Raw genomic sequence first — 25636 nt, 5'->3', positions numbered from 1 at the left:
TTGTCCATCTCTAGAAATGTATGGAGACAAAGAACACAATCCTGGCAAGACAAAAGGAGATGCAGACCTCTTTAGAGAAGGTCAAACGATTGATTCGCCTTATACAGGGCATTGACCTCAGTAAGTCTGACGAGCTTGACTTGGAAGGGATTGCAAATGGCACAGATTGTGTCAACAACAACAACAACAAAACCTCAGAGCCTTGTCAGCCTACAACAGTGAACTGCAATAGTTCTGGTGACATCAAATAACAGATTGCAGGACCACTGGACCGGAGGATGATCACCCACATGCACCTGGCGGTGCCCAAGTTGCCAATCAATATATATACATATATATATATATATATATTTTTGTTGTTGTTGTGTACTGTGTTAATGGTAGAATCACATCCAGAGTGCCAGCTTTGGGGTGTGGGGGGGAGGGCACAAGAGCTTTTGTACTAGCGTCATGCCAATTAAAACACATCACGCCAGTGTGTGCCTCCAGAGGTTGTCAGGACTGCAAGGGAGATCACCCTGATTCGGGGACTCGCTCATCATGTCCAAATCCAAAGACTGTTACTTGCCATGGAAACCAGGAGAACAGTGCAGAGAGGATGGCACTTTGAGAACACAGTATTTCACAAAAGTACAACTAGACTGGAATGCCACTGCTAACAGTGGAGGTACAGGGGAGAACATCCCGACTCAACGTGTCAAGATCCTGCAAGGCCGGGGCAGTTCAATGTCCCTGGCAGGACATCACCGAGGTTTCTCATCGGCCCTTTGCCAGGAAGGCAGTGCAGCTTGCATCATTAGGGGCCTACACAGTGACTAATTTTAAATAAGAGGCAGTCCTCAGTTGTGAATGAGCATTTCAGGCACCAACTGCAAAATGTGTGTCTTGAAAAGATTTATTTCTGAGGAGTATTTATTTTAAATAGGAAAAATATTCAGGTCTTCCTTGTGTTAAAAAAAAAAATGTTTAAGGAAAATGGAACAAAGTGCTTTTCTGTTTCCTGAGTTTCTATCAAAACCTATCAGAGCTGGAGAGGTTGGACAAAATGGACTTAAGGCTGTCTGATTGTGAACTGCCAAATGCTGCTCTGTACCAATACAGCAGGGACACGTTCTTTTACATAAAAACAGAGAAAAAAAGAAAAAAAAACACTGCAAATTCAAATCCTTCATGGAGAGAAGCAGCAAGAGGGGAAGTGGGCATTAAACACACTTTGGAACTTCTGAAGCGCCAGGCATGAAGGTGGCAAATCAATTCTGGTCACTTTAAGAGGTGGGGGGGGTAGCTTTACTGACAAACCTGGGTGGTGTCCCTACTCGCTCTTAGCAGTGCCTTACAAGATTTAGCTGGTCACTGTTAACAGTAAGGCCGGTATTTACAATTCCAGATCAATTTGTTGCCTGCCCAGTTTTGTTCAGTTGGTTAAGGGGGGGGAGGGTGGTAGGGTTGGCAGGCAGCTTCTGAAGCACTACCACATAACATATCTTGCATACTTTATCACGTTGGCTGAGGTACCAGGGAATGGGGGTTTAATTTTGCCATCTTGTGTAATCAATGAAATGCACCTGTACACCGGTCTGGTTACAGCTTCCAGTGAAATATGAATGGGATGGCCACTACCCACGGGTCTTGTACATCTATGGTCATTAAGGGCTACTTCAGTATTTTGGCTAAGGGTGTGCTGTTCTGATAGGCATGTGCATCTCTAGGGGTTGGTAGTGCAGGCTGGCTCAGAGTGTCCATTCACTCCACGTGGTAGTCCGTGCGTCACAGTTTTTCTCCTTTATCGGCAGAGGGATGTGTGTCTTCAAGGGACGCCATCTTTTTCTGCTGCTATTACAAGCAGGGCAGTCTGCAGCACTGCAGTTCCCCCACCCCAATGTCTAGTGGTGTCCAAGCCTTGGCCACTAAACTGATCAAACTGAAACCCATGTAAAGGTCAGCATAGGCAACCTAAGGCATCTGTGTGGCTTTACATTTCTTTTGCTTGACTTCAGCACCCTAGCTTTTATTTTTCAATTAAGACGAAAGGAATGGTTGACTGTCATTTAGGCTGGGCAGGAGTCATTAGAATTTGGCACCACATCCAATGCCATGCCAATTTGAAGGTGTTCAGTGCCACACAGACGCCTAGTTGTCATCACTCCCTTATTAGGCTGGCCAGTACACTCTCCTCATGCCAGTCCAGCCTCTATGGGCTGTATGTGGTGCACCCACTTCTGGGCTCCAAGAGGCTGCAGATCCATTGGTGCCAGGCTGAAGTTACATTTTGCTATCTATGCATCTTTATTTGGATGAGGGGACACGGGCGAGTTTGGACTTCCATCCTGCACTGCTCACTCCATCACAAGACAGCAAGCTATGCATCTTTAGTTCTAGAAAACCGTACGTGAGCAAAAGCATCCAAGTCTTTAGTTAAAACGTCAAGATGTGGTGCTCAGCACAGGAGCCAAGTAACAAATTGAATTGGGGGCTTTTGGGAGTCCTCTACATTATTTGGGGGGCACTGCCTAATATGAGACTGGAGAGGAGTTGCTAGTATGGGCTTTTTGGTCTCATATAGAGGGTCAGCTTTACATATGCATGGTCCATTGGTGTTATGCACAGAAGTTGGAGAGGCTGCATTACTGATGTTAGACCCATTGAAGTCAGAACGGGGGGTCACGTCCAGTTGTATGCCACTTCCCTTCCCCTCATGCCTGCATTTTGTTTCAGGCCCAAATCCTTCAGTGCCACCTTTAACCCCCAACTTTTTCTATTTGAACCAGGCCATGCCCAGCTGAGGGTCTTCGTGCCCCTACACCACAGTGAGGCTACAGAATTCCTTGTACAAAAGTGTTTCTATTGATTTGAAGAGTGTCTAATTTTCCACTTTCTTTTGTTACAGATCCTATTTTTTTGCCCAATGTTGCTAGTGAGCTGCAGACTTTCTTTACCTCTCCACTGTATTTGAGCCTCTTGTGATTTTTAAGTTATTTGTATGCAGTGTTTAGCAATTTCTTTAGAGAACGTAAAGACAAGTGGAATTTAGGAGCATTTGATCAATTTGTATTTATTTATTTTACCATTTTGCTAAATAAAATAAAAAGAAAAAAAAAGCAAAAGGGCTGCTTCAACACTGGTTTCGTATGGTGGGTCATCACTTCAGCTCTCGTTTGAACCGGAGCAGCCTTGGGTTTGCTTTGAAGGGCACGGCCATCAAGACAGGCAAGTCCCCATCTTTGACAAATCACCGGCGTCTGGACAGACTAGATATGAAGGGCGACGCGGACTGCCATCTTACTCCAAAATGGAGGGGGGAATGAGAGGTCAGGAATGAGCTGCTGTGCTGTGGTTGTCAGGCAGTGTCTCCCTTGTCATCTTTTTGCATTTACGGGGATCTCAATGTCGGGCTTTGACCAGCAAGGGCAGATTCCTGGGGGCTGCACCGACATTATGTTACAGGGTCATTATTGTCACGTGCACAGAGGACCAGCACCATGATTAATGAGTGCAACAACCTTAAATCAAAACTTTGATCTTTCTTACTTAAAAACTCTCGGCACATATTGTAGTTGTCCCAACACACTCTTTTCTGCTGTAAAGGTTTGTGCCATTTGTTTTATCTTAAAGATTCTTGGAACCATCTATGAAATAAGTGCATTTCCTAGTTTTTTTCTTGATTGCTTAGACAAATTTCTTGAAACCTCTAGGCCTAATTTCATAACCGTACACTCGGCTCCCCAAACTTCCAGGTCAAAACCAAACTCTCCAAACACACAACTGTGTAATCTTGTATCAAAACCTTGTACACTACAACATAGACTTGCACCCTGCTGGGGTCAGGCCAGAGACTCTCATCAACATCATGTACAATATGAGCCCTGGCATGGCAGCAGGGGGTGGGCGGGTGAACCCTGTATGGCATATCTATCCCTGGCAAACCTCAACTGTGATATCCAAACAAGCTTCCTCCGTGCACTTGAGGTGGTGAACACAAAAGTAGGACTTTCGGTCATAGACCGTTCTCTATAGGGTTTAGGAAAGGAGAATATGCCGGCAGAAAGATGTTGCTGAATCCGGAACTGTTGGGGAACCAGTCACGAACCCGAGCAGCCCAATGGAAACAGACATTGTCCCAAATTACAACATAGCATGGCTGCTCTGGTTGTGCTTGCTCTCTCTGGTCCAGTTGGTATGCATGATCTTGGAGACCATTGAGGAAAGCTAGTAGAAGCATGGTGGCGTATGGACCAAGGATGGTATGTCGGTGGAGTACCCCTTGGTGGCTGATGGCGGCACACACTGTCATGTTCACCCCCTTGCTGGCCACAGACATTGACCAATTATGGTCAAACCCTCCTCCTCCTTGGTGAGGTTGAAGCAGGCTTCATCACCAAAGAAGAGATCATAAGGAGTGCATCTTGCTTCTATGTCAAAGATTCTCTACAAAAGACGACACACACTGCAGTAAACGACTGCTCTGAAACACATTGCTAGAGTACACAAAAAGGAAGTCCAAAATTCAATTTGTTCTACACTACGTAGTGCTGTACAGTACTGTAATGCATCCTATAACTAAGCTGAAGTACTTCACGATACTTCTGACAGGATCATGACAGGCTTGTTTCATCGTCAACCTGTTTTTTCAAAGAATTGTGGAAATTCTTACTGCATCAATCCCACAGAAGATTTCTTGGTCTTCAATAATCAACCCCCTGTGGTATATCCTGCAAGCAAATTGTATTGTTGGCAATAATCATATTGATCATTGTCCTCTTTTGCGCTTCCGAAAATAGGGTTCTTCTACTTCCAACAGATGGTCACCTCTCAGTTCTGGCAAACAAAATACTGCAAGTACTAACTGTAAAACCATACATTTTACAGTAGGAACATACAGTAGCTATGTCAAGTGGCGCATTTCAGACAGCACACAGTCCAACAGAGCAAACAGCTAGAGCAGGTGTAGGTATTGTACGTAACAGTACAGAGAACTCCAAAGATACAGCAGAGAGCGTTATGTCAGTGACCTGCCTATGGTCTCCTGTGAATGCTCTTATTATAGAAACTACTGTGAAGTGACTCGGGTTTGCGCAAGGACATCGTCTCCAATAGAGACATAAATCTCATTTGAAGCCATTTGTCTCCTTACTCATGCTCTTATTCTTCCTTGTCCTCTTCCACCTCCCCTCCTGTGTCCTCTTTCTCTTTCTTCCTGTGGTGGTTGATCCCTTTTTCCAAGACAAGTGAACTGACCCATGGCTGTCTGTCCTAAGGCTATGACTGGTGTGTGAACAATTTGGAGTTGTAGTGTTTGCTGCTGGGCAATTGTGTGCTACATGTGCTCCTGCCATGCTGACTTGAGTTCATGATATTGAAGCCGGTGCTTTCTAAATGAGCACATAGTGAAGCCAATGACATGTGAAAGGATTTATGGGTAAAGGTTTGCACAAAAAGTGAAAGGAATCTGAATCATGTGTCAAAATATACAAACAGTGCTTATAGTTTCGGGAAATGAGTTTGTATTTTGGTAGATTTCGGTATGGTTTGGGATTTTTCGTTAATAAGTTATTATTATAAGGTAATAGCGTGTAAGTGATTGAGAAAAACTGGCTGAAGAGGCCACTCACTGTTTGCTGTTTTTGGCCTATGTTGTCACACAAATGAAAAAGCACTTCTCAAGCTTCCTATAAATGCATGCCGTTTGGTTGTTTGATTTTGTGGACTAAATAAACTCCGTGTTGGCCAAATGCAGCAATGGATAGAATGGAGTGAACTCAAAGGGTAACTTGGACTGTGTAACCCGTGATGAAGCACTGCATACGAGCAACATAAGGAAGTGGCCAGAAACATGAAACAACGCTACTAAGACAAAAAAATACATAAAAATGAATACAAAAAGCAGCAGGAAGAACACTTAACACCTCAGTAATTCAATCGATCTCTACTCTCCGTGTAAGCACACAAGTTTGTCTCGTTTTCCTAACTAGTGGAGCACCTCGCATTCATAAAGCCTGATGATTTTGCAGACCCATGGGCTTCATTTAGAGAATTACCCGGGATGGACAGTGGAGGTGTTATTTTGGAAGAATTTTTTGCTGTGGTGTGATGGCCACTAGCGATGCGCTTCACCACAAATTCAGTAAAAATCATTGAATTGTTCAGGAACATCGCTGAACTTTGCTCAATGCATTGAAGTCAATGGGGATGGAGAACTCAACTGGCTCTGAGTGGATTGTAATGGTGCACTGATGTGTTGTAAGTGTCCTTGCAGGCTAAGGAAGTGTCTGCCAACTATGCTGGATGGATTCCTGTGCCCAAAAGTATAAGCTGTGCTGTGGGGCAGCAGTGCCAACCACTACACCACCATACCTCAAACAACAAAAGCTGAAGGCCCAACAAATGGCTACAAACTAGCAGTAAGTAAATCAGATCACCACAGATGATTGAGTTTCACAGTTTGGCTGCGGCGCAGGACTGATAGAGATAGATAGATAGATAGATAGATAGATAGATAGATAGATAGATAGATAGATAGATAGATAGATAGATACTTTATTAATCCCAAGGGGACTGCCTCGTTTCACTGAAGTCGCGATTTGCAGGTGCAGCTGGATCGTCTTTTTTTCTTTCTCATGTATCTGTACAAATGCTTTGCACTTTTTTCTTACATCGGTGCCTCGTAGAAAGTAATACATCTTCATTATTATTTCACAGGGTCTCCTGCCTTTTCTGACAGGGCAATGGCTTCTTTAAGGTGGGCCAATGCAGGGGGCTCAATGTTCTGCTTATCTGGTTGCATCTGCAGGATGGACATCTGGTGAGGGTACTGATCAGCACTTGAAGTCGATCAGCAGTGACGTTACAGTAGGCAGGTGTGAATGTTCTGTGATGTCGCAAAGCATCATGAGGCGCTGGGAAAAAATGTTCACCTAAGTCAGCTGCAGGGCAAACTTTCAGGGGAAGATCTGTCAAACCAGGCCACCACTAAACACTGTCAGCGTGCTGTGAAGAACACGGGTAAATTTCACCAATCGACCCTAATGGCTACTAACTACTGACTGAGTTTATGAAATGCAAATGAAGTGTTTCAAGCCAGCGTTCACTTCAGTGCACACACATGCATAACACATTCACGTACTGTATACTGTACAAACATCACACTACAGTATGTAGAGGCATGACAAGAGGTGGGAGTGTGAGGGATGCACACCAAGCAGTAGTACGCTAGCATGCAGATGTGGTGCCAGGCGTGCATGTTTGCCTCTCCAGTAAGACTCCCAAAAAGGAACAGATTTTTCATTTTACTTCTTTTTGCCTCAAAGGCACCCTCTGGAGCTCGATTCATACGGTGGTGCCAGACACTCAGAACTTACAGTGCAGTCGCATAAAGACATAGATAGTACCTTTACAGCTGATATCAGCCTCATGACAGCCATCACTGATACACTGCAGCGTCACAATGTGAAAGGGAAGGACACACAGTATACATGCAGACAGAGTGGCTGGGCTGTCATTCAGACCTTGGAGTTGTGAAGCAGTGCTAGCCACTGTGCCACCAAACTGCCTGTAAGACTCCAAATGAAGGCACATCCCTTTGGCATCTCTTGGTTTGGTCCTCCACTCAAATTCCAAACAGGGTCAGGATTCGGCAAAAGAGGGACATGCTGACCACAGCTCACCTCACGCTGCACACGGTAGGGGTGGACGCTTTACATGCTACTTGCCAGTTCACGTAGACTTCTGTTGTACTCAAATTCATAAGCTTCCATATACAGGTATTGATTTTTCAGATTGCACTATTGATAAGTCACTCTGGAGTTGACATCATTTGATCCCTCGCTGGTCAAGTACAAAACATCTTTTCTCTGCCCTGTATGTGTGGCGATTACAGAGGCAGGCACTGCTTTCAGAAATTTCTCTAAGCCTACCAGAAGGCCAAAGTGATGGCCGCTGTGCCTCATCGCCTGAATTGCTTGAGCTGGACTAAAGAAATGCTGCAGCATTCCAAATGTGGCCTTTCCCTGCCAAGTTCAATTGCTGCAAACACAACCTGGCATTGCCCCAGTTACCTTATGCATAAACTGACACAGTGAAATACAATCAGTACAAGAAGCCATCTGCAGTGAGCTTTGGGCTCGTAATGTAGGCTGGCAGGGACCTTGTTAATGTGAGTGTGTAATGTCAGTCGCTTAAAGTGTACTTGGGGCACCAACCATCGTAAAATATCAGCCAGAACACAATGGCTTGTGTACGAGAACAACATGACATTTTAAAGTAGTGGGAAACATCCATCCATCCATTATCCCACCCGCTATATCCTAACTACAGGGTCACGGGCGTCTGCTGGAGCCAATCCCAGCCAACACAGGGCGCAAGGCAGGAAACAAACCCCGGGCAGGGTGCCAGCCCACCACAGTAGTGGGAAACATTTTAGGTGTAACTCTTGAAGCCCTTTTCAGTCAAAATTCTTCATCTTCTCATTTGTTAGAAACCACAAATGCAGCTTTATAAATCGGCGATAATGGAGATGCGGGGTATAAAGAAGTATATCAAGGCGGAGCAGGCAATGGCATAAAATAAAAAGGGCCTGACTACCAGTTATGAAGCCTTGTCATAACTGTTAGTTCCAAGAATTCTGCATTTGTTTTTTTTTTAATGTTTTGATGACCAGTATGCAAATATAGCACCATGCAGATGGTGTGGGAATGTAGCTGGAATGAGTATGTGTCTCATTAGAGCCTTTGGGATTAAGAATGCAAGACAGCTAGAAAGTCACCGTCAATTCCTGCAGTCCTCTCATGCACCTCCACGCCCCATTATCTAAAATCTCTTTTCTAACGGTTCTACGTTCTTTGTTTAAACAGAGATTGTTTTTGCTTGCTTTACCTGTGAACCATTTTACGTAACATTTTATACATTTATTCTTTATGTTACTACTAAACCATTTGAATCGTTTAATTTCAGAGTTAAGTAACTTGACGGTCTAGGTTTCAGTACTACTACAAATGGCGTAATTTTTTGAACATTATATTCTCAGACCCTCTTAATCCAATCAATGGTGGCAGGGGTCCAGAATCAAGCAGCATCAGGTGTGAGGCAACCTGGACAGAAGATCAGGGCATTATAGGGCCAACCTAAAGTGGCATTGACACAGGACCAAGTTAGAACTGGGGGGGAGAGACACCAAAATAGACAAAAACATTCAGACACAGGGAAAACATGCAAGTTCCACTCAGCAGAAACCATCTGGAGAAACAGAAGCCAGGATGCTAAATTGGTGAGACAACAGCATTAACCACTGCACCACTGTGCCCCCCCACTTTCATTCACTGCACCCCCCACTTTCATTCACTAACCATTTCACCACTGTGCCCCCCACTTTCATTCACTAACCATTTCACCACAGTGCCCCCCACTTTCATTCACTAACCATTTCACCACAGTGCCCCCACTTTCATTCACTAATCATTGCACCACAGTGCCCCCCACTTTTATTCACTGCACCACTGTGCCCCCACTTTCATTCACTAACCATTGCACCACTGTGCCCCCAACTTTCCTTTATTGGATGATTGATTCCGAGTGCACAGGCCACGTGGCCTTTGTCAAATCTTGTCACCACTGTTACCACTGCCACATTCAGGGCACAATAGCCAGGACAATGAAGGCTAAACTAGAATGGTAGTTTGGCTTTATTTTAATGCCATATCTTTTGCACCACTGCGGTGGGTTGGCACCCTGCCCAGGATTGGTTCCTGCCTTGTGCCCTGTGTTGGCTGGGATTGGCTCCAGCAGACCCCCGTGACCCTGTATTCGGATTCAGCGGGTTAGACAATGGATGGATGGATCTTTTGCACCATCAGCTTCTACCTTTGCAGCCAATGTGACAGTTTCAAACAGCCGCTGTCTGCATTCATCGGCTCCAGTTCAGCTCTCCTTCTTATCCTGTCCTTTTTTCATCCTGTAATCAAAGATTAACAAATGACACATCTGAGACAAACCTCAATTACAGAGTAAACAGCTCTGCATACAAGTAATAGATTGCGTGATTTTTTTCTTTTACATTTTCGACTACTTAAAGCACAAGTTGTGCTTGATTGACAAATACTACTAGGCCTCAAAGCTATTAATGATTCAGAGATCTAGCCACTAAATGCCAGAGTCAATGGTCTCTGCATACATACAGCATGTAAATGGCATAATGGGCAGACTGGCACGATCGTTTATAATGCCCCTAGCAAGCAGGACACATCATTCAAAACATCCTTTTAAAGATGTCTGCCTAAATAATGTCTGCAAGTATATAAGAAGGCTGCTACTCTTAGGCTACAGAGTCTCCAGTCATGAAATCCTTGTCTAATTAATGCCTACAGATTTACGGAAAAGAACAAATACGTAAAAGGAGGCTTCAAGTGTAACTGCCTGCTTGCTACAGACAGGAGGAGGTCTCATGACTACTGATTTGGCACCATTTCATAATCACAGACATGCCATCTGTAAATTATAACCAATGGGCAAAACAAATTAATTTCATGAAATCTTTCACATTGCAGGTTTGAGAAGCATATAGTGCTGTGAAAAAAATATTGCCCCCTTCTTAATATCCTGTTTTTGCTTATCTATCACAACAACTGTCCTCAGTCCTTTAGACAAAAATGCAATAATAAAGAAAAGGAACTCACAGTAAAGTTTTTTAATTATTACTTTCCTTCTTCAAGGAACAAAGTTATCCAACAACTGTAGTAGCAACAGTCATAACTACACATTTCCTGTTCCTTGATAGCAGTCTTTTCACATCGCTGTTCAGGTATTTCAACCCACTCTTCTTCTGTGCAGGACTACTTTGGTAGGTTTGTGAGCACAACTGCTTATCTTGGGGCCTGCCGCAGCATCCCTATTAGGTTCAAGTCAGGACTTTGACTAGGCAACTCCAAAAATGTAATGTTCGGATAACATTATTATCATGCTATGGCTGTCCTAGTCTACTTGTTTAGCTGGCCATGTGTTTCTGAGTATCAATTAGAAGGTTTTGTTTTTTTTTTGTTGTCAGTTCAGTCCATCACCCTCAAGATGCTCTCTTATTTTTGTTGTCCATGTAGCCAGTGGACCATTAGACTAGGTAACAACCTCCTCACCTTTATGCCTGTCTGTGTGGCCAGTCATTCCATAACATAGGCTGCAGCTGTCCAGCTTCTATTCTTATAATGTTCTGTCAAACTTCTCTCAATCTAATCAATAGCCATTAAGAAATGAAGGTATATGTGTACTCTGGTTCCTTTCATCTAATATAACATTGTTTCTATGCATCAGAAGGCATTCCTTGTGACATTGTCATTACCACATACCAGTGCTTCTCAACCTCACTCCTGGGGACCCACTGTGGCTGCAGGTTTTTGTTCCAAGCAGCTTCTGTTTTTAATTGGACTCCTGGGCTAATTAAGTGAACTGTTATTTCCCAAGTTCTGTGTTTTGGGAGCAATATAGAAATTAGAAAACTAAGTTTGGTTAAAAAATATATATATATTAAAATATACCAAGCAGTTTTATGGGAATAATGTATTTTATAACAACATTTTCATCTTGATTTTTCTACTTTCTAGGTGTTGTTTAATTTAATCCATTACAGTGATCTCTCGCTATATCGCGCTTCAACTTTCGCGGCTTCACTCCATCGCGGATTTAAAATGTAAGCATATCTAAATATATATCACAGATTTTTCGCTGGTTCACGGATTCTGCGGACAATGAGTCTTTCAATTTATGGTACATGCTTCCTCAGTTTGTTTACATATTAAATAAAACTCCTTAATGATATACGATATGTTTCCTGTGCGGTGCTTCGCAAGCTTAAAAGCTCTAACATCCCGTATTGATTTTTCATTGTTTGGTTTTCTCGGTCACTCACTCTCTGAGAAATACGGGCAGATACTTATCCATCATGCAGTACCATCAGGGAGGCGTATGATTGGCCCCATTATCTGCTCCTGACGGAGGGGGTGTGAGCAGAGAGGCTGTTTGCTTAGAAGATACGGACGCTCCTCTAAAAAATGCTGAAAAGACAACCTTCACATTGATCCCTTCATTGCCGCTGCTTTATCGCGGTGCTTGCATACTTAAAAGCGCAACAGCCCTATTGATTTTTCATTGTTTACTTTACTCTCTCTCTGACATTCTCTGCTCCTGACGGCGCTCCTTTCAAGAGAAGATATGTTTGCATTCTCTTAATTGTGAGAAAGAACTGTCATCTCTGTCTTGTCATGGAGCACAGTTTAAACTTTTGACTAAAGGGTATTATTTCATGTCTAGAGGGCTCTAATAATGTTAAAAAGCGTATTTAGAAGGTCGTAAACAGGTTTTCAAAGCTCTACCAGCAAAAATATTAGATTTATAAATAAAGAATCCTACTTCGTGGAAATTCATTTATCTGTCTGGAGCGGATCAACCGCTATAAACGAGGGTTTACTGTATAATGGTGCGGAGAATATTTATAAACAGTGTGGGAGAGTTTTTAAGAGCTTAAAATATATAAAAATAACCATACAAAGATATGGTTTCTACTTCGCGGATTTTCTGGAACGCAACCCCCGCGATCGAGGAGGGATTACTGTATTTACTAATTAGTGGGTCTGACGCTAAAGTGTTGCAGCCTTTGCTTATTCAGTGTTGTTTGCCTGGGTGTCTGCTCTGCTCATTTTTAATTGTCATTAATAACAATCAACGAATGGGGAAAACTGCACAGAGAAAGGGCAAAATATAATGAAATCAACAAAACAGAGTACTGTAAAGCATTTAAATCTATAGCAAAAGCAGAAAGATTTTTAAATGTCTTATAAATGTACAAATCATGTTGCTGTGCTTTTCTGAATGTAGACTAAGATCAGTGTTGTCACTGATTAGCAGCCACAGTGGGGTCCATAGGACTGAGTTTGGGAAGCACTGCCACATATTAATAGGCCTGGATATCTTTAATCAAAATGTTTAATTTGCATAGAAAGCTAGCAAATACCCCACTTGATCATCTAATTGCCAATTAGCTAAAAAATTCTCTAAAAATTACAAAAAAAGAAAAAAAAAGCTTTACATCTGAAAGTCATTCTTAAAATCTTGCTATTCCCATCTCTGATTAATGATCTACTTGGTACACTGTATAACATCATTAAATATACATATATAAAATACATAAATATACATATATAAAATAAATAATATGGTAAAAAATAAGCATTACAGGTGGTCCCATAATGTCTGAACAGAAACATACAATTGTAGATACTAGAACACAATATATTAAAATATTCTTTTTTGCATACATTATACATTATAGTAGTGAAATCTAAATTAAAGACAACTCCTATTTTTTTTAGAGACAAGTACAAGAAGAGAAATTGAGGAATGTTCTTCATGTCATACTTTTACTAGGGACATGCATGAAAATGATCTATGCCTTTGTTTTTTTTATTTTTCAAAACTGGCTTTTATATTTGCACAAGGACCTTCTGTCAAACGTGACAATAATAATCCCTAACCATTTCAGAAGGGATTGCACCTGAACAGATGTCACCATTCACAATCCCTTAGTTAAAGAAACACTACAGATGGCAACTCTTCTTCTCCTTTCAAGAGAAATGACTAAGTATAAGTTCCTGACGAATTCTAAATGCCTCCGAGTCCACAGATTCCATCTGTCTAGATGGTCCCTCTGGCTGCTCCTGGATTTCTGTCCTTGCAAAGGTCCAGGCGTCTAGACCAGTCTGCAAGGAAACATTGTGTAGGACACAGCAAGCCAAAATGATCTGTGCACATTTCTCTGGAGAGTACTGTAGACAACCCTTTGACCCATCAAGGCAACGGAATCGAGTCTGAATGGCCCGGAAAGCACGGTCCACAATTTCATGTGTTGCAGTATGCGAAATGTTGTAACGGTACTCAGCAGGTGTCTCAGGATACTGGACAGGCGTCATCAACCACTTCTTTAAAGGGTAGGCGCAGTCTCCTTAAAACAAGAATATTAAAATTAGAAAATTAATACATTTCCATAAGAAATGCTTCTTGTAGACAAGGTACAATTACATTTAGAAAACAATTGACTCGTACCTCACACTCTGATTTAATTGCCCAATCAGAAAGTTGCTACCACTCTGTCTGATAAATTCACATACGATTCCTCCCAAACACAACTGCTCACCAGTTTGTTAAGCAAATGCAGTCCCACACGTCAGGAAACACTCTCCTATTACTCTAGTACCTACAGGACTTGCATCACGGCCTTTTAATGTTTATAATGTGGCCCTAACTCAGTTCTCGCTAAAGGCATGGAAATTACATTGATGATTATTTTACATATTTTTTCAGTTATATTTGCATTCTCCATTAGGAAATCAGAGGAAATGATGATGATAATCACACTTAGTGCATCATCCAAACTAAACACTTTGTAGTACGCCAAAGGTTAAGCTAGACACTGACTCATAGCTTTCAGCTCAGAAAAGTATAAATTTAAAACCAGCAATGACAGGACCAATGTTAATAAGACATGCTTTTTGGAAAAGCAAATCAAGGCCAAGTCTGCCTGAACACTGCCAAGTGTTGTAGCAGACATCGTAAACCTCTCGGAAATATGTGAAAGATCTACTTTATTTGTTTCAAAATAAGTTGCAAAGTACAAAAGGACTGCTGCATGAAACATCGTCTACCACTTAATGTAGATTTAAGAACTGCAAGCAACTTCATGTGCCATGTTGTTTGGGGTAACTCCATTTGACGAGTTATTTTTTGCATTTCACACCTCCATTTGGCAATTTAAATTCAAAGCACAAGATGCTGCATATAGCATACCGCAGCTATACAATGTGCAGAAAGGCATCTCTGTATATCTCTACTTTAAATTTAAGTTCTGTAACACTGGTACTGATTATGTGATTTCATCAAATAAAACGTAATGTAGTGAAATTTCTGTATGCTAGAATTATTTATAGTTTGCTATCAAGGCACAACAATAGCACATTTTCAGTGAATTGCAAATTAACTCCTGAATACATACAGTATATATAAAAATTAAATTCAACCTTGTAGAATATGATAAAGATTTTGCAATTGGATATCAAAATTTTGTCGCTGAATATTAAAATTTTAAAAGATGGATAAAGTACTCCATACCACAAACAGGTTTCAAAGATTCACATTCCCTATAATCACAGAATCTCTCCTCAGTCAGATTTATGTTGTTAACCATTTAACATAAAAACATTCAATACAAATAAAGAGTACATATCATCGACATAATGCATGTATTTCATAAAATAACTATACACTGTCAGGGACATATTATTCAGTACAGATAGGCAAAGTTTTGATACAGAAGGAGAGCTGTTAAGTTTGGAAAAGATCAATGGAGATTTGTTACTGGGTAACTACTAGACACCGTAAGGGTCTTTTACAGTGAAGTGAGATAAATGGTGGCTCATGTGCACTGATGAAGCTGGAATATGGAAAAAAGAATTATACAAATTAAGGGTCACATTTCAGGCAATGCAAAAATCAAGTCAAAAAGTAGTACAGTGGAACCTCGGTTCATGAACATCTCGGTACACGTACAACTCGATTTACGACCAAAAGGTTTGCCAAACTTTTGCCTCGGTTCACAACCACACACTCGGTATACGAACAAGCCAGTTTCCCTTTCGGTTTGTGCGCGCTGATGATTTCCGCATGTGTTGCATTGTTCTCGGTCAGACGTGCCTGCCTGCCTGCACGTGTGTGCCTGCTGGTTCATAAGCATCGATTACTATATTTAAGCACGTGTTGCGCCGCTCCCTGTTGATTGTTCTCAGTCAGATGTGCATGCTTTACCTGTGATCTCTTTGTGCTCTACAGTATTTCGTGTGCTTTTGCAGTTAACCAAGGCTTCTAAGCAAGTGAAGAGTGTTCAAATGTTCCTCTCTGTTCTGAGAGCGAGAGAGAGCGAGCACATGCTGCTGCTGAGAGAGAGATGGATGAGAGAGAGAGAGACTACTCGTGCAGCTGAGAAGGAAGCCTGGGTGTTTTGTGTCAGTGTTATTCAATGTTTTTACATTAGTTTACTATTACACTGTGCATTCTATGGTGTAATTAACTACAGTATATTTGTGCTTAATCTTTAAAAAAAATATTTACATACAGTTCGTACGGTCTGGAATGGATTAATTGTATTTACATACAATCCTATGGGGGAAATTGCTTCGGTTCACGACCAACTCGGTTTACGACCAGAGTTTTGGAACGAATTATGGTCGTGAACCGAGGTTCCACTGTAATTGTCAAAATCCCCAAATAAAATGAATCAGTACTGGAGAAAGAGAAAATTAAAGTTAGACTGAGCACTTAGTGGCGAGGTAAGTCTGCTTAAATATACCGAGCTATTCAAAATGAAAGAACAGATTTCAAAAAATGTATTTCAAACAAATTGTATAAAACAGAAACACATTCCGCACATCACTGGATACAGGAAAGTTCAAAGTTTAAAAGCCTGCCTAAAAGTACCAGTGAATGCCACTGAGCGCAGTTTCTCTTTTATAGCAAAATGGCGACAACACCACAAAAGAAATCATTTTGGAAGTCCGGCGTTACCTGAACGACACCATTCCAGGACGATGGATTGGAAGAGCTGGACAACAAGATCTTGCACATCATCTATAGCCTCCCAGGTCTCCAGACCTTACCCTCTGTGATTTTTATCTATGGGGGTACATTAAAGAAGGAGTGTTTGTTCCACCTATGCCCACTAATCTTCAAGATTTGCGACATCGCATTGAGGAGGCTGTGAATTCAGTAACTTGGGACCAGTTGACTGGGGTGTGGCAAGAAATGGTCTACCGTTTGGATGTTTGTCGCACTACACGTGGTGCTCTTGTTGAGTGCATTCAACCTCAAGGACCATAGGACCAAACTTTGAACTTTCCTCTATCCAGTGATGTGTGCAATGTGTTTCTGTCTTAGACAGTTTGTTTGAAATACATTTTTGAAATGTGTTTTCATTTTAAAAAGCCCTGTTTATACCACACGTATCATATAACTGCTCCACAACAGAAAACATGGGTTGTTAACAAGAGAGCAATTTCTAGCTAATGGTATGGAAAGACAAGATGTATACTTTATATAAAGAGGGCAGGCATTTAAATCAAATGAATTTTTGTATTAATTTGCGTTTTGTTTGCTTTAAAAGCCACAGTTTTCTCTAGGCCAATCTACATAGATTTGTGGGCAAATTTGAACTTAGTTTCATCTTTGTCCAAACCATCTGTAGCTCTACACAATATAAAAATACCTATTCAACTTCTGACAAACTGATAAACCAGACATCTAATTTTATTATGCAGTTAGAGATCTAAAAGGTGTAGAAAGCATTTCAAATAATTACTTTAAAATGAAGCACAAATGGTATTAGAAAATGCTGGTAAAGAGTTACTGAAACATTGTTAATTCTCATTTAGTCACTATTTTTCAGTTAACAGATATTAAGGACAGGCAAATCAGAAGTATTCACAATAAGTAACAAAGACGATCACAGCTATTGCTCATCAGTAAGGGTGTAGAGGGTTCTCCTAGAAGATGGTAATGAATATATGTTTAAGTAAATGCTAGAAACAATTTGTTGCAATAGAAACTGAGAAATAAATGATTGCAAGTCAGAAACAGAGAATGTTTAAATCTTAGTTAGGCATTGCTAACGAAACATGTGAATAAGAATTGAGCAAGCACTTATCAAAATATGTCTGTAAGGTTTTATCTTATCTATCTGAAGGACTCCAGAGAATACAGTAAGTAAACTATAAAACATACATACCTAAAAGCCATCCGGCCTGGTTCTTCTCTTCCTCCTCAAATGTTCTAAGCAGTGCTGACTGTTGAAATACCTGCATGTCCTCCAGACCACCTGGCCAGTTTGTCTCTGCACTCAGCAAGAGGCCTCTTGAGTCACACACTAGCTGGCAGCTGATAGAATGAAACCCTTTCCCGTTCACGTATGAAAGATCCTCTGCATTGGGAGCCTTTATTGCTACCTGCACACAGTCAACCACACCCAATACATTGGGCATGCCAGCCACTCGGTAGAATTCTTCCTTAATCTGCTGAATGGTGGCCTCATCCCTGGACATGACGATAAACTCAGATGCCTTCTCTACCAAGGCTTTAGTGACACTTGTGACACATCTGCTCATCGATGCCTGGCTAATGCCAATAGCATCTCCCATTCTGGTCTGGAATGATCCAGATGTGTAGAAACCCAGAGCTGCAAGGATTTGAACCTCTGGGCTTATTGCTCTTGATCTCTGTGTTGGGCGGGACAAAGTCTCACTTAGCATCTCCACCAAATAGTAGATAAACTCTCGCGGAAAGCCAAAGGTACCCAAGAGAAAATCGTCAGAAACTGTTTCAATGTCAAACCTGTCAAGTGTCCGGTGTCCACGACCATAAAGGAGAAGATCACAGTCTAAAACAGCTATTGAAATAGCCATTTGGAACATTCACCTTTTGAAATCAGAGGAAAACAAAAATTAGAATTACAAGAAATGAATGGCAATTGCAAAACCAACAATACCAGGGGTTTCAAACTGAAATTTAGACCACCGGTTTAGTAGACAACCATAGTGCCTGTAGACTTTTATTTCAACAAATTTCTAATTATAAAGCCAAATCTTGTAATTAAAAGAAAATGCCATTTAATTAGATTTCATGTTCTTGCTCTCATTTTTATCATTATAGATTTTACAATTTTAAGAAAAAAATTCGGAAATGTTTCAGTCTGTAGTTGGTTGGTGTCTTTTATTGCTGCCCATTTTAGCCTCCTTTCAAAAACATTATTTATTCAAAAGACACTTCATGTTTAAAGAATAATGTTCTTTTCACCAAACACATGTTTACTAACAACGGTCTCCACTCAGGGATCAAGACATTGACAGTATGGAGAGTTTACAGGCCCTAGGGATCCTTACAGCTATTTTGACAGAAGGCTTCAGTTGCATAAAGAAAGGTAAAAGAAGAGAGGCAAGATAAACAGCAATCCAAATATACTTCCCTGATTATTTATATGAGCTGTACCCGCTGGATTTGAACTGCTGCAGGAGATGGAATTCAAATCCCGGGCCTAGTCACTGTATATGTGAACTTTCCACAATGTGCTTACTCTAATTTTTCTCCAACACCCCAAAACCATTAACTGGAGATTCAAAATTTGCTCAGTCCTGAAAAAAGGTCTGAGGGTGATGTTTGCCAATGAATAACTTGTGGCCAAGTGACACAAATAAAGCCGGTGAGCTCAACTCTAAATTGATATATGGAGTTCCAAATGGAAGTTACCATCTACAAGGTACAGTGTGATAGGTGTAATGTCAATTAATTAATTAATGGGCACATGAAATAGATCCTTACAGTCCCACTGGCTGGAATGCATTTGTACTGATGAACAAGACAGTCACCACAAAGTCTCCTAGTCTGAGAGAGGAAAGTGTTGACTGTTGCTTGTATGTGCCAACTAAATACTCAGAGTACTTAACCTTCTTGGAGATTGCAAGAGTGGTAGTCAAAAGGTGATGACACAAAGAACCTATAGTCCTGTTTTGAAAGTTCAACTTAAATCAGAGTGATGAATTGGTATTGGATTTCTGTGCTAGTCAATAGTTACCCATAATGCAAAAACATCGCAACCCATAGTTTGCACAGAAGCACGCCTGGGGCCACGGCACCTTGAGCCAGTGCTCTACCCAAGTGAATAAAGGGGAATGCTAAGTTGTTAAGTAATCTTTACTTAGCACGGAGCTAAATCAGAAGGCTTTGGTGCCAGCTAGACAGACCTAGGAGGGTCAAATGGGCAGTGATTGTGTACTGGTAATGCGCAGCATGTATGCCCTATAAACTTAAGTGGCACCGGCCAAAGAGAAGAGCTGAATCTGGTAGGAATGAGGAATACATTTTGAGCAGGCTCAAAGATGTTCTGTCAGCCTATCAAAAAAACAGGAAACCTATGCAAAATGTCACACAGGCTATGGTTTGTGGTTGCCGAAAGCGTTACCAGTGGGGTGGTTGTAACAATGCATGAGACTTGGCTGGAAAAACTGAAGGTGGTAAATATTGTTGAAGTAATTGTATTAATGTGCCAATTAAATACTGAATAACATCGGAACAGTATTTATGGATTGGCAGATTGGGATAATAGTAACAATTTTCCAATTGGGTGTCCAAATGATGTTTTCCAAATAACAAGAAACTAAACTGCTTAGCCTCCCTGAGAAACCTACGCAGGAGAGCCAGAAGGGATATTACGGTCAATATATGAATCACTGATTTATAAGAGATAATACAAATTCTGTCCTAATCATGTAGAAATAAAAAAAAATGTGTCAATTCACGGATATTTCAGGGGCATTAGGAGCTGCTAGTTCAGGTTACACATTTTGTTGTCTTGGAAGAATAGTACATATTGTAAGGGTTTACTGTAATAGAACAAGCCACTGCTACGTGCAGTTCCTGGTTTTAAGTCAGATCTGCTTAAGACTCCACTAATAGGGGCATCTTGCTTCCCCATCATGGTTTTTATGGACTGGATAACCAAGTGTAACAGAAGATTGGATGGGATGCAGTGTGGAGGCCTAAAATTTCCATCTCCACCATCAACAAACAATTTTCTCCTCTTGGGCCCAGCTAACCAATTCCTGATATATTTTGCATGCCGAACTGATGTTGTCAAGAGGTCATGGTCATCTCCTGCAGAAGAGTGACTTGATCTCTGCAAGTGACAGGGGAACAGACGGCACAAGTGGAACAGTTTAAACATCTTGGGGGTGTTTTTTTACATGTGAAGGTAACAATAATCATAAAAGACAGTGAACTGCAGCATAGCACAGTCCCTATGAAGGAGGTAAAATGGTAAGCGAGAGAGGACTGTGGCAAAGACAATGGGGCACCCCCTCAAAAAATAAATGCATAATATTTGACCAATGTAGGGACCATTAGCCCCGTTGATCACACCACCGAGAGTTCCAAAATGGTAGAAAGACTTTAATTTTAAACTTTCTTTTTAAAACAAATATAAAATACGAGTTTAATAAAGTTGTCTTAACAGTAATTGTTAGTTGGAATCGGTACAGAAAACCGGACAGTACAGTTTGAATACGCAAGGACGTATTGTAAAAGAATGTTGGTACCTTTGATTAACCTCACGAAAAAAATTTGATTTCTGCTTAACGTTTGAAATATATAGCGATAAGAGGGACTACAATAAAAATGAAAATTAAATGAGTGACGACAGTCAAGCTCAGACATCCCAAAAACTGTAAAATGATTAATTCTTTGATAGCGTCGAAATGGCATTTCAAACTATAGCTAACGGGCACTGAATGACGTTAACATTATTTAATAAAAAGTACAGTAGGCTGACCTCTGCTCACCTCTTTCTATCAACAGCCGTAATAATCATCCGCACTCTTCTGAAATCTTCCCGGCTTGTGTATGCACTGGTTTGGCGCTTCCGGTAAACGTAGCTCTCTCGTCGTGCATTGTGGGAGTCGAAGTTCCACTCGCCAGACTACAAATCCCAAAAATACTTACCATCGCCGCGGTTACACAATACGTGTATATTTTAAAGGTATTTACTTTATAAGAAAAAAAAAAAAACAGCCCTTTTTGATCTCAAATTTTGCTTATGCGCGAAATTGTTATAGACGTAGAATAAACGTATTAGATAACGGTTATCTAATTAAATATAGCATAATGATATACACAAAAAAGCAAAAGTGCATACTATTAAAAATGTAATTGCTTTTAAATGTAATTGCACAGGGTGGCACGCTGGCGCCTCGCAGTTAGGAGACCTGGGTTCGTTTCCTGGGTCCTCCCTGCGCAGAGTTTGCATGTTCTCCCCGTGTCTGTGTGGGTTTCCTCCTACAGTCCAAAGACATGCAGGTTAGGTGCATTGGCGATTCTAAATTGTCCCTTGTGTGTGCTTGGTTTGTGGGGGTGTGCCCTGCGGTGGGCAGGCACCCTGCCCGGGGTTTGTCCCTGCCTTGCGCCCTGTGTTGGCTGGGATTGGCTCCAGCAGACCCCCGTGACACTGTGTTAGGATATAGAGGGTTGGAAAATGACTGACTGACTAACTCATTTTTTAGAGTGTGGGCCCATCTTAATGTTGCAATTAACCTATAACACGTATGTTAGGGATGTGAGAAGTAATCCAAAGTTCCAATAGAAAACCAATGAAGACATGAGGAAAATGTACAAATTCCACTCTGGCAACAACAACCAACAAGCACTAGCCATTGTGCCAACGTGCCACGTTATGATGGGTCAATTTATATTTGCCAATAAAGCTAACAAAAAATGAGCTGATTGACACAGTGGTACTGTGATTATTGCTGCTGTGTGTATCTTATTGTTGGAATTGTATTTCTGTCACTGTTCTAAATAGTCATCCATCCATCCATTATCCAACACGCTATATCCTAACTACAGGGTCACGGGGATCTGCTAGAGCCAATCCCAGCCAACACAGGGCACAAGGCAGGAACAAACCCCGGGCAGGGCGCCAGGCCACCACAGGGCACACACACATTCACACACCAAGCACACACTAGGGATAATTTAGGATCGCCAATGCACCTAACCTGCATGTCTTTGGACTGTGGGAGAAAACCCACACAGACACGGGGAGAACATGCAAAGTCCACGCAGGGAGGACCCGGGAAGTGAGCCCAGGTCTCCTTACTGCGAGGCAGCAGCGCTACCACTGCGCCACCATGCCGCCCTCTAAAGAGTCATGCATGTAGGAATTTCTTTTTACCAGTAAAGTTTTTACATTAAGAGTTAGTGGTACAAATACCCACCAGATGTTGTGCAAAATAAATAATAAAAACTTCATCACAGTAATTTAACATGCTAATAAAATCTTTATAACAACCCTTAACTTTGTCTTCTAAACCAAATGTTTTCCAGTTGTTCAGCATATTCTCAAATTTCTTGTCCAGAGAAATATTGCTTTTTCCAGCATGCATAATTGGTTTCATCCTTTTTCCTCCTTCTAGTTGTACTGTTGGTTTCTCCTTGGGTCTGTGCAACCTGAACATCCCAGTGTAGAGAGATGAGGCTTCAAAGTTACAGCCCCCTGTTGTCAGTTTTAAAATAAGCACTGCTCTTTTTTTTAATTCCTGCTTTTGGACGTTCGGTTCAAGCTTTTCCTAGCCATTGCAATGTAGTGCTAGCCAGCAAAGAGGTACATAAAGTCCAGTACCATTTGCTACCTTAAAATTAAGGCACTGTTTTTACAATTATGTGCCAGCTTTACACCGTCTGTACAGTGGTTAACACATTCAGATGTGCAGTTTGATTCGTGCAGTGTGTGTAGTCTGCATGTTCCTTTTATGTTACTGCAGCTTCTTGTTTTTCACCTCAAGGCCATTACGTTTTAAACTTGAGGAGCTGCTATTTCAAGTTAGGTGGTTCAAAGACAATATATTATTCCTGGCAGCAGGTGGTTGAGAGGCTGGCTGTCAGTTTATTTAACGTTTAAATCTACATTGCGGCATGTTGTTAGATGAGGACAATGTCAGAAAGTGCCACAATGATCCAATCCAGACAGACCAGGCTTCAGCATACCATTGTTTAATCAATTTTTTTTTAACACAAATGTTATTAGCAAAAGATGACAGATACTATTAGTTTGTTAAATTAAGGTAAATTTTAGATAAGTGTACACACATAAAGGATAAATCTAGAATGTGCTCACCAGAATCTGCACACCAATAATATGGCTGCATTAACAATAAACTTAAACTTTTAAGTCACTCTCATTGGAGTTTGCACATTCTTACTGTGTGTGTGTGGATTAAAAAAGGATACCGATATAATTTTGACTCTTATAAAACTTTCAATAAGGAGCCAACTGCATTTTTAGCTCGACACAACAGAAAATCATTATGTATTCCAGGATTCATATATTTCAAGAAAGAAGCAAATAGATAAATCATGTAAAAATGCTATAATGAATTTCAAGTAGTAGTAAATAACCATGATAAATTAACTAGGATTGCAATCGGCATTCATCCCATAAACGGTGATCTGTTACAACATGGTAAACGATTGCTGGTGAGAACACATTTACATTACAGATCAATAATATTTAGACTGTAAAGGTATAGCCAGATTAAGGAGAAATAACTATTTACAAATATGTAAAACCATTTGAGAGAGTAGTAGCAAATACGGAAGCAAATTTCTGACACATTACAGATATACCACATCCATCCATCCATTTTCTAACCCACTGAATCCGAATACAGGGTCACGGGGGTCTGCTGGAGCCAATCCCAGCCAACACAGGGCACAAGGCAGGAACCAATCCTGGGCAGGGTGCCAACCCACCACAGGACACACACAAACACACCCACGGGCCAATTTAGAATTGCCAATCCACCTGATATACCACATTTTAATCAAATAATTACTTTAATCCAAAAATGTACCAGTACTGCCAAACAAAGAACAACAAAATAGTAGAAAGTGGCAGGCGTGTCTGACATTTGAAGAAAATACGAAACATTACATTATTATTAAAAATTAAATTAATTAAATTAACTAAAATATTTGCAAACTCAACATAAATAGAAACAAGTTACATTTAATTTTACCTAGTTGTGTACTCTGTTTTACTGTCAAAGTAGAACAAGAATCTGTGTAAATTATTATTTTTCTTTTTAGTAACTTATGTACTGCCACAGAAAAGATGAGGCATATTTTTAAAAAGAAAGGACCAGGAGATGAAACGTAGTTTAAAGTCTTGCTGGATACAATAAATAGAAATATCAAAAACCAGTCTGTCAAAAAGCACAGGCACAAATCAAAATCAAGTCAAAAAAGTCAAAAGAAAACAAAGCTTTAAGTTATAACAAGAACGTTCTAGTAACAACATGCTAACACTGTTACTAAGGTTTTTGTACACAAACGTGAATATCCCTGAAGTGACCCTCATAGCTACTGACCTCTGCTATTGTGTGCTGATCACTTCCTGCCATCAGAGCCGAGCAACATGGTGAGTGCAGAAACAAACTGGCGGAGCACATAACGAGAACAAAATGGCATTGCATGAAGATGTTAGAATATTGTCACGTTTTTAAATAAAGTTTAAATGAAAACCTGTTTTCAAAATAAGATTCTACTCAAGTCTAAGCAATAGCATGGAACAGTAAATGGAGGGAAAAGTATGAAAATAAGCTGTAACAAAATTAGAACAATACCATATCATAACACTGTAATTATATTTCCCTTCCAGTAATATATATTCAAATTATATATTATTATGTTTGCTTTTATTTGACAGCCTGCAGCTAGAGCTGGACTCCAATGAATGTTTAACCTATTTGTTTTTTCCTTATTCATTTGGAGGAACAATTAAAATTTGACCTGGAAAAAAGCAATTTTTTTCTTTACCATTTCATTTTTTTTTTTATTTTGATATGGAACAAGTACATATATGTCAGGCCATATCTCTTTTCTTTATCATTTCAGTTTTTTTTTCATTCTATTTAAAACTCCATAAAGGCCTGACAGGGCATACGATCTTAGTAATCTACCTATCTTGAGATGAATGAGTGTAAAACCAGGCAGGCAAGGATGATATATTCTGGGCAGC

General features: G+C 40.7%; 2 protein-coding genes across 5 annotated transcripts in view; one reads left to right on the top strand and one right to left on the bottom strand.

The window, feature by feature from the left end:
* Positions 1-3104, top strand: part of phf21aa (PHD finger protein 21Aa) — a 72151-nt gene extending 69047 nt beyond the window's left edge. For all 3 annotated transcript variants that reach the window (XM_039754740.1, XM_039754726.1, XM_039754733.1), the window contains exon 17: positions 15-3104. In XM_039754740.1, coding sequence (XP_039610674.1) covers positions 15-251 — 237 coding nt within the window. In that variant the 3' untranslated portion in view covers positions 252-3104. The remainder of the gene's footprint in view (positions 1-14) is intronic.
* A 9838-nt stretch (positions 3105-12942) lies between these two features.
* Positions 12943-21498, bottom strand: harbi1 (harbinger transposase derived 1). 2 transcript variants are annotated; one of them, XM_039754705.1, is made up of 3 exons: positions 21405-21498; positions 17804-18489; positions 12943-13975 (listed from the first exon to the last, which is right to left on the bottom strand). In XM_039754705.1, exons 2-3 carry the CDS (start codon positions 18483-18485, stop codon positions 13599-13601), a joined length of 1059 nt encoding a protein of 352 aa, XP_039610639.1. In that variant the 5' UTR covers positions 18486-18489; positions 21405-21498; the 3' UTR covers positions 12943-13598. The 2 variants fall into 2 exon arrangements, with proteins under 2 accessions (XP_039610639.1, XP_039610649.1); XM_039754715.1 differs by having other exon boundaries at positions 21395-21473.
* Between the last annotated feature and the right edge of the window lie 4138 nt (positions 21499-25636).

The sequence above is a fragment of the Polypterus senegalus genome, chromosome 1 (assembly GCF_016835505.1).
Source record: "Polypterus senegalus isolate Bchr_013 chromosome 1, ASM1683550v1, whole genome shotgun sequence".
Classification (NCBI taxonomy): domain Eukaryota; kingdom Metazoa; phylum Chordata; class Cladistia; order Polypteriformes; family Polypteridae; genus Polypterus; species Polypterus senegalus.
The sequence above is the reverse complement of the archived record's forward strand: the minus strand, read 5'-3'. Positions and strand labels throughout refer to the sequence as shown.